Source organism: Oncorhynchus gorbuscha, linkage group LG18 (assembly GCF_021184085.1).
Source record: "Oncorhynchus gorbuscha isolate QuinsamMale2020 ecotype Even-year linkage group LG18, OgorEven_v1.0, whole genome shotgun sequence".
Classification (NCBI taxonomy): domain Eukaryota; kingdom Metazoa; phylum Chordata; class Actinopteri; order Salmoniformes; family Salmonidae; genus Oncorhynchus; species Oncorhynchus gorbuscha.
The window spans coordinates 67,409,441-67,418,632 of NC_060190.1; the positions used below are offsets into that span (position 1 = coordinate 67,409,441).

The 9,192-nt window shown below is 41.4% G+C and overlaps 1 protein-coding gene across 2 annotated transcripts; it reads left to right on the forward strand.

Moving 5' to 3' along the window:
- The first annotated feature begins 3,171 nt into the window (after positions 1–3,171).
- Positions 3,172–9,192, forward strand: LOC124003852 (mitochondrial import inner membrane translocase subunit Tim17-A-like). Of its 2 annotated transcripts, none has more exons than XM_046312459.1 (6): positions 3,172–3,190; positions 4,916–5,015; positions 5,786–5,849; positions 5,960–6,088; positions 8,081–8,191; positions 8,323–9,192. In XM_046312459.1, the coding sequence occupies exons 2-6, from the start codon at positions 4,956–4,958 to the stop codon at positions 8,394–8,396; spliced, it is 438 nt and encodes a 145-aa protein (XP_046168415.1). In that variant the 5' UTR covers positions 3,172–3,190; positions 4,916–4,955; the 3' UTR covers positions 8,397–9,192. The 2 variants fall into 2 exon arrangements, with proteins under 2 accessions (XP_046168415.1, XP_046168414.1); XM_046312458.1 differs by lacking the exon at positions 3,172–3,190 and adding an exon at positions 3,624–3,871.

Consider the following 9,192-nt stretch of genomic DNA (forward strand, 5'->3'; position numbering starts at 1 on the left):
CCAGTGCTTGACTTGGGTGGGAGGAGTACCGACACCTCAATGTTTCTACTGCTAGAGCTCCTGCACCTCTTATAGAATATTAGCTCAAAAGTGCCTAAATATTAATAGTAGCGGCATCCCAAAGGAGTACCGGCACCTATTTCAGTCCAAGTAGAGCACTGCTACTAGTTCTGACAATATATGAGAAGTTGTGAGATGGCTCCTTTAAGGACATCATGTTCAAGGCAGTGGAAAAGCATTGCTCTCTCCCGGCCAGTGCACTTGGGGTTGAGAGGGATAGCAACAGGTCAGTTTACATCTCGACTGCCTGGCCTAAACCTCTGCATCCATGAAATGCCTATATTTGGTCATTTCTCAAAGAGGAGTTGCACTGTGATTCATTCCTTTCTCGTTCCTATTAATGGGAAGTGGGCCAGCGGTCTGTCTGGCTCTCCCCATGAACGCTGGTCTGATGGGGAGTGGGGTAGGAAGGAATCTGAAAATGATCAGCGTGTGTAATAGCCCAAACAGTGGGCTATTCCTGAAATGATCAGCTTGAGTAATTACACTTTAAAACTTGGGCCATGAGTTTTTCCCATATGATCTGACAAGATTGACATTTTAGCAGATGCTCTTATCCAGAGTGAATAGAGCCTTGCTCAAGGGCATGTTGACAGATTGTTCACCTAGTCGTCCCGGGGATTTGAACCAGCAACCTTTTGTTGACTGCTCTTAACCACTAGGCTATATGCCGCTCCAGATTGGATGGAATCTGACCTATAGGTCTTTGTGATTTTACTGTTTTTTCCTGGTCAGGTCACGTGCTCAGGAAAAACTTGGGGCACTAATAAATGAGATTATAAAGAAAGAGTTTGGTCTTTGGGGAGTCTTTAACCAAAAATAGTCTTTGGACAGCTCGATGACAAACTAGTTTTCAGGAAATCAATTAAAATCTTAAAGGGCCAAGAGTTTTTTCTGACCATAATAGGGCCCAGTTTGTCTTGGCTTTCTATTTTAGTGAAGAGTTATCGACCAAGATAAAACTACAGACAGTACAGTATGAAGCTAGAAACTGCTTCTCCAATTGAAATCCCCGATAGCGATATCATGGCGACGACACGTTGGCTAGCTAAGCTCATGCGCAGAAATATGTATCTTTATCTATCTATCCATAGACTGTGGCCGTGTTCGAGAGCATAAAATCCGTAATGAATCTTGGGTAAATTGTGACTGACTGAATGATCTACAAATATTAATGAGTAGTTATTTATGACGCAAGGTGATTTACAGATCAGTCAGCCACCTGCACTGTCGGCTGCAATGTCGAACAAGCCCTATAAAAAGGATCTAATGGTTGTTCCGCGCCGAACTGCGAAAATCAAATGCACTCCTATATAAAGTTTTTTTTAATGAAAAATTAAACGTGCCAGTTTGTCACGTTCACGAGATCAAATCAAATCAAACTTTATTTGTCACCAAATACAACAAGTGTAGACCTTACCGTGAAATGCTCACTTACAAGCCCTTAACCAACAGTGCAGTTCAAGAAGAATTTAAGAAAATATTTACCAAATAAACCACAGTTAAAAATAAAAATAATAAAAATATAATTACAATTAACACTAACATAACAATAACGAGGCTGTATACAGGGGGTACCGGTACCGAGTCAGTGTGCGGGGTACAGGTTAGTTGAGGTAATTTGTACATGTAGGTAGGGGTGAAGTGACAATGCATAGATAATAAACAGCGAATAGCAGCAGAGTACAAAACAAATGGAGAGGGGGCATTTGATTAATTGTTCAGCAGTCTTATGGCTTGGGGGTAGAAGCTGTTAAGAAGCCTTTGGTCCTAGACTTGGCGCTCCGGTACTGCTTGCAGTGTGGTAGCAGAGAAAACACTCTAACTTGGGTGACTGGAGTCTCTGACAATTTTATGGTGGGCCATACGAACTACCCTCTGTAGCGCCTTACGGTCAGATGCTGAGCAGTTGCCATACCAGGCGGTGATGCAACTGGTCAGGATGCTCCCCATGGTGCAGCTGTAGAACTTTTTGAGGATCTGGGGACCTTTTCAGTTTCCTGAGGGGGAAAAGGTTTTGTCGTGCCCTCTTCACGACTGTCTTGGTGTGTTTGGACCATGATAGTTCGTTGGTGATGTGGAAACCAAGGAACTTAACTCTCGAACTGCTCCACTACTGCCTCGTTGATGTTAATGGGAACCTATTCGGCCCGCCTTTTCCTGTAGTCCACGATCAGCTCCTTTGTCTTGCTCACAGTGAGGGAAAGGTTGTTGTCTTGGCACCACACTGCCAGTTCTCTGACTTCCTCCCTATAGGCTGTCTCGTCGTTGATCAGGCCTACCACTGTTGTGTCGTCAGCAAACTTTTTATATTTTTATTTTTAATATTTTATTTTTGCATTTTCCAATTAAGAACATTCAAAACAAAAGTGAAAAGATATTAGACAACGATAGGACAAAGTAACAGTAACAGACGAGTGTAACAAAAAAAAGAATTGTATATACAAACATACAATAACAAATAATAATAATGAGACATTGGATCATATGGTCACCTGCCGTAGGCTACATATTATACATTACGTGTTAAACATTATGTGAAGATTATATATAGATTCAATCAATGTGATGTGGGGGGAGATTCTCCATATAGTCAATCAAAGGTTTCCAAATTCTGTAAAATGTCTTTAACTTATTCCTCAAGCAGTAAGTGATTTTCTCCAGTGGGATACAACTATTAACTTCCGATAGCCACATTGCAACTGGCAGGGAGTGTTTGGCCACACAGTCGTGGGTGTACAGGGAGTACAGGAGGGGGCTAAGTACACACCCCTGAGGTGCCCCAGTGTTGAGGATCAATGTGGCAGACGTGTTGTTGGATAGGATAAGTAATTCCTCTCACCCCCCCCCCCCTTTAAGATTTAGATGCACTATTGTAAAGTGACTGTTCCACTGGATGTCTTAAGGTGAATGCACCAATTTGTAAGTCGCTCTGGATAAGAGCGTCTGCTAAATGACTTAAATGTAAATGTTGTTGCCTACTCTTACCACCTGGGGGCGGCCCGTCAGGAAATCCAGGATCCAGTTATAGAGGGAGGGAGGTGCTAAGTCCCAGGATCCTTAGTTTTGTGATGAGCTTCGTGGGCACTATGGCGCTGAGCGTTATTGGAGTAATAATATGTTAAACTACGTAAGACAGTCTCAAATCTTAGTTGTGCATTTTTAGATTTTATGAAAATTAACAACTGGGAATCATTTTTCAATTCTCTGATTCGCCTTGTTTGACATTGCAGCCGACAGTGCAGGTGACTGCTGACTGACTGATCTACAAATCACCTTGCATCATAAATAACGACTCATTATTATTTGTAGATCAGTCAGTCACAATTTACTCATGATTACATCACGGGTTTGATGCTATCCGTCTCGGAACAGGCCAGTCAGTGACTTCTCAAACCCCTGCCTGGTCTGCTTAGTCTGCTTCGCAAGTGTACCTGGAAGTTTTGCGATGCTGCGCTTCTGGGTTTATAAACTCTGTGATAAAATATTAAATGAAAATGTAATAACGCAATAGCTACATTATTTATTTAGTGATGACGTAGTCGTTTCTCCGGTTGTTGTTGGCAGTTACATCAGGGGAAACAAGCACAGACACAAAGTCAAAAGTGGCTATTTAGTAAAACATTTATTTTTTTGGTTTTAATTTAAGGTTAGGGTTAGGCATAAGGTTAGTATTGAGGTTAAGGTTAGGGTTAAAAATCAAATTTTATGAAGAGAAATGGTAGAAATGGGCGGGGTTTGAGACTGGTAACTAGTGACGATTGGCGGACCATTGAAATAACAAAATGGAGGAATACGCACGGGAGCCGTGGTGAGTCTTGGTAGCTAGCTAGCTAGCTAAAGTGCAAGACAGCTTTACCGGTCTTGTTATTATGGTGTCCTAACATATATAACCTGTTAAAATATACAATCAATATATCGTTCATCAAAACGAATATTTTAAACCCCAAATCCGAAGATATTCAGCTAAGCTAACGATGCTAGCTAATTAAATTAGTTATCTAGCTAACGCAGCTAGCAAGCAAGCCATGTTCGTTGTTGGGAAGCACTCTTCAATGACCTTGTTGAGCGTTTAAACGTTGTTGGTGGTAACGACGTTAAAATCGTATAATTTCACGCGTACGTTTTGTGATTCACACTTCATCAATTAGTCGGATTAGATATTTCCCAAGTTCACGGTTGATAAGTAACTGGCTACCCCTGCTACGTTACTAGCCTGTTAACTATGGATTGTGGTTGCTCAATCATTTCATAGTGTGTGATGAAATGTCTGCATGCTCCATCCACATGAGAAAGCATAGCTAACTAATACATTAATATATCATATTGTAACGACCCTGGGTTTAAAAGCGCGGAAATCGACTCTGCCGTTCAAGCAGGCTTTTGCGACACAGTCGATAGCGCGCTGGGCTAGAAGGTCGAGGGTTCGAGACCTGCTCCCTGCTTGTTTCATTACATTGGTGTTAGAAGTGATCGGACCTTGCATCCACGACTAACAGTACACAAATCTAAAAAGTAAATATTAGGACCAGCAATGTCGGAGTGGTATTGACTGAATATAATATAATACAGTATATACATATGAGATGAGTAAAGCAGTATGTATCTATGGTTAGCCTACCGGTATCTACTCAGTGTTGCAATCAAAACGTTTTTCATGTATTTTAAATGCACCCTAGCTTTGATCCAAGAGTTTTTTTTTAATTTGAGTTTTACACTGTGCTGGACCTTCCAGCACAATGTAAAAACTATATTGGTTGCATCAAAGTTAAATGCACCCATGATCCTGAGGAAAAACTGTTAGATACCTGTGGTGTGGTTATCTGTGTTTATTGAACACACTGTGTTTTTGCAGTCCGTGGAGAATTGTGGATGACTGTGGAGGTGCTTTCACCATGGGGGCCATTGGAGGAGGGATCTTCCAGGCAGTCAAGGGCTTCAGAAATTCACCTTCAGTATGTAAAGCCATGTAAATAAATTCACCCATGTGCAAAATAAAGTTGACAGCTATGTTTGATACAGCCTTTGTGATTTGAAGGAACAGTTACATTTTAACTTGTGAAAATGCCTGTCAATTACAGCCCTCGTTTGACAGAATTTAGCACTTTGCTGAATGAGTTGAGCATAGTGAGGTGTGGCTCTGGAGAACCCAAGGTGGTATACAGTCGTTCCCCATCTTGGGTTTTCAGGTGATGGATGGTTTGGAGGACAGCTGGCTCCATGTGAACTACAATCCCAATGCTTTGTTTTAACATTTAGAAACATTGTTAATCCTTGCTGAATTTACAGTTTGGAAGTCTTTGGAACTTTCATACAAGTGAGAAAGGATGTTTCAAGTAAAACAGTTATACATACTTTGCGCAGTTTATCAAAGTTGCACCCGGCTGTTGCACTACGACACATCCTCTCACCTTGCATTCGTATTTCCATTGTTCCATTCCACGTTTCTGTGTTTCTTAAAATAAAGCCGGGTGCAACGTTCCTAAACTGCTTACAGTAAGTGTGCCTTTTGTATTTGACATTTTGTTTCTCGCTTATGAGTTAAGTTCCACATTTTTCCCTAAACGGTATTGCACATTAGTTCTATTTGCAGCCTTCTGTCATTTGCCACACATGGCTAATGGAGACCTCTAATGGTTCAATGGAATGAAATTGGAGTCATGAAAAGGGGTTAAGTGAGGTGTGACGAATGAGAAGTTTTGATGCATCTTCTTTCTGTTCTCAGGGGATGAGCCACCGATTGAAAGGTAGCATGACTGCCATCAAAACCAGAGCCCCACAGTTGGGGGGTGAGTGCACATTCAAATTGAAACGTATTTGCCATATTTGGTCCTTATTTTATTCTCTGAGTGTAATGCGTTGTTGCTTTCTCTGAAACTGGATTCTGTTTTTATTGTAGGTAGCTTTGCAGTATGGGGAGGACTCTTCTCCATGATTGACTGTGGGTTGGTAAAGGTAAGGGAGAAAGAGGACCCCTGGAACTCCATCACAAGCGGGGCCATGACTGGAGCTATCCTCGCAGCAAGAAGTGAGTGATAATTTAACCCTATCAGTCCCAAGACCCCATCAAAAATCACTTTAAATGGACTTACATTTATCTGCATGTTCAGCCCTTATATTTAGACTCCCAATTAAGTGTTTTACCATTTTCTTTATAGGACAACCAGGGCTACAAGTAGAACACAAAACAATTTTACATAAATAATTGTATTCATGAGTTTTACTAACAAGTGTCAATAAAAAAAACAAGGTCAAAGCAAAAGCCTGATAAAAATGAATTTAAATGAATGCTTTAAGTACAGAAATTGTTTGCTCACTGGGAAATTAATATCCAACTAGTCAGTGACAAATTGTAGGAGTTTGTGATTTGCAACTGTGAGTTTTTATTACAGTATCATAGACACTAATATGATATTTTATGTGGATGAACCCCTTCTAATGACTCTTGTGTAGCGTCATAGAGCAAAGCATGTCTCTTCTTTTCATACATAGATTTGAATAGTTTGTGGTTCAAAACATTGATTCTACAGAAATGTTTCTAAAAAGACCCGGCTTTGGGATCTGCCCTTGTCTCACAAACACTGCTCTAGCTCAGCTGCTGTTAATCACACAGACTTACGCCGGCGTAATGGTGGGACTCATTTGGTTAGTAATTCTCATTTCAAGTCCACAAGCGACAGCATTGCTGTGAAGGACCTTCTTATTTTTCTCCATCCCACATCATACTCGAAACAAAACGCACTCTTACAGTATCTTATAAGAACATTTGCACCGTTTGTTCCTTGTTTAACAGAGCTATGTATTTTCCCATGCTTATTCCCCTGTAAAAAATACCCACTACCCACAATATGTGCATTTCAATTCTGAACATTTGTGTAGGCATAGTGTTTTTTCACTCAATGTGCATTCAGAAAGTATTTTGGCTCCTTGATTGTTACATTACAGCCTTGTTAATACATTTTAGAATATTTTTTTCCCCTCATCAATCTACACTCAATACCCTATAACAACGAAGCAAAAACGGGTTTTGGGGAAATTATGCTAATTTAAAAAAAATATGACATTTACATAAGTATTCAGACCTTTTACTCAGTACTATGAAGCAACTTTGGCAGTGATTGCGGCCTCGATTCTTCTTGGGAATGATGCTACAAGCTTGGCACACCTGTATTAGGGAAGTTTCTCCCATTCTTCTCTGCAGACCCTCTCAAGCTCTGTCAGGTTGGATGGGGAGCGTCACTGCACAGCTATTTTCAGGTTTCCAGAGATGTTTGAGTCTGGGTTCTGGCTGGGCCATTCAAGAACATTCAAAGACTTGTTCTGAAGCCACTCCTGCATTGTCTTGGCTGTGTGCTTAGGGTCTTTGTCCTGTTGGAAGGATAACCTTAACCCCAGTCAGGCCCTGAACGCTCTGGGGCAGGTTTCATTAAGGATCTCTCTGTACTTTGCTCCGTTCATCTTTCCCTCGATCCTGACTAGTCTCCCAGTCCCTGCCACTGAAAAACATCCCCACAGCATGATGCTGCTACCACCATGCTTCAACGTAGGGATGGTGCCAGGTTTTCTACAGATGTGACATTTGGCACTCATGCCAAAGAGTTCAGTCTTGGTTTCATCAGACCAGAGAATCTGGTTTCTCATGGTCTGAGTCCTTTGGGTACCTTTTGGAAAACTCCAAATGGGCTGTCGTGCCTTTTACTGAGGAATGGCTTCTGTCTGGCCACTCTACCATAAAGGCCTGATTGGTGGAGTGCTGCAGAGATGGTTGTCCTTCTGGAAGGTTCTCCCATCTCCACAGGGGAACTCTGGGGCGCTGTCATTGACCATTGGGTTCTTGGTCACCTCCCTGATCAAGGCCCTTCTCCCCCAGTTGCTCCATTTTAGAATCAGGCTGTAACGTAACAAAATGTGGAAAAAGGGAACAGGGTCGGATTTACTTTCACAGTGCACTGTAAATGTTGTGTTTTGGTTTACTGTCAAGGCTGGTCTGTTTTTCTGATTTCTCTACTGTTCTCCTCAGATGGACCTGTGGCCATGGTGGGCTCTGCAGCAATGGGAGGTATACTGTTGGCGTTGATAGAGGGTGCTGGGATCCTGCTTACTAGATTTGCTTCATCACAGTTCCCAACTGGTGAGTGTCACTGAGCTATGCTATAGATGATTCTCAGGGCTGCAATGAAGGCTTATAGCGAATTCAAATGACTGCCCAGTTGTCTTTTCAATAGATTATCCCTGATCTCACCTCTTCTCCTCTTTATACAGGTCCCCAGTTTGCTGAGGAGCCAGCCCCCATGCCTGCCCCTTCCTTTGGAGGAGACTACAGACAGTACCAGTGAGGGGTCTCAGTCTCTAGGCCTTTTTGAATTCCTTGCTGAAGTTACACTGGGGAAATGGAGGAAAAATACTACACAATAGGCAATTGCACCTAACATTATGGACTTGGTCAGAACTAAAGGGCAAATTCACACTTTCTTCCCCCGGAGCCATGTACAGATTTGCCTTTCACCATCCTCCGTCTTGACAGTTGTGCGTAGTTCACCCTACATTGGTTAAAATATCTGAACTGGAGATGAGGGAAAAGTTTGGTTTGTACAATCTTACATGCATGTAATACCCTACCCTGCAAGTGTGCCAGACACTGGAGCTGATGTTGAGCCAAGGGCACTGCCATGGCTATGTCAATATCAACTCAAAGATGGACCCTTCCAAACTTGTATAATGTTTTTCGTATGTGTGTATATATAGGCTTTCCTGCATGCATTTGATATGTTTTGCTTATTTGCCTTGTTGTTCAGCATATCCTGTGTTTGTGCTCGCCATTTTGTAAATTTAAAATGTAAGTGGGCATTTTATGAATTGCTTTTATTGAATGGTATAAAAGGCAATCAATTCATTATGCTGTCCCTGAAATCTTAGGTTTTATAGTGACTTTTTTTGTTTGTTGTAGTTGATAATTAATTATATGCTTTTATAAATTTACACCAAGAGGCACAAACTACTGCTGGCAAATGATATTTGAGACAGAAGGATGATGAACAGGACAAACCTCACTAGTTACTCAATGCAAGGGGTTGATACAACGTATCTGTATGACAGATTGAATTACACAAGAATAAAATTGGTAAAATACAA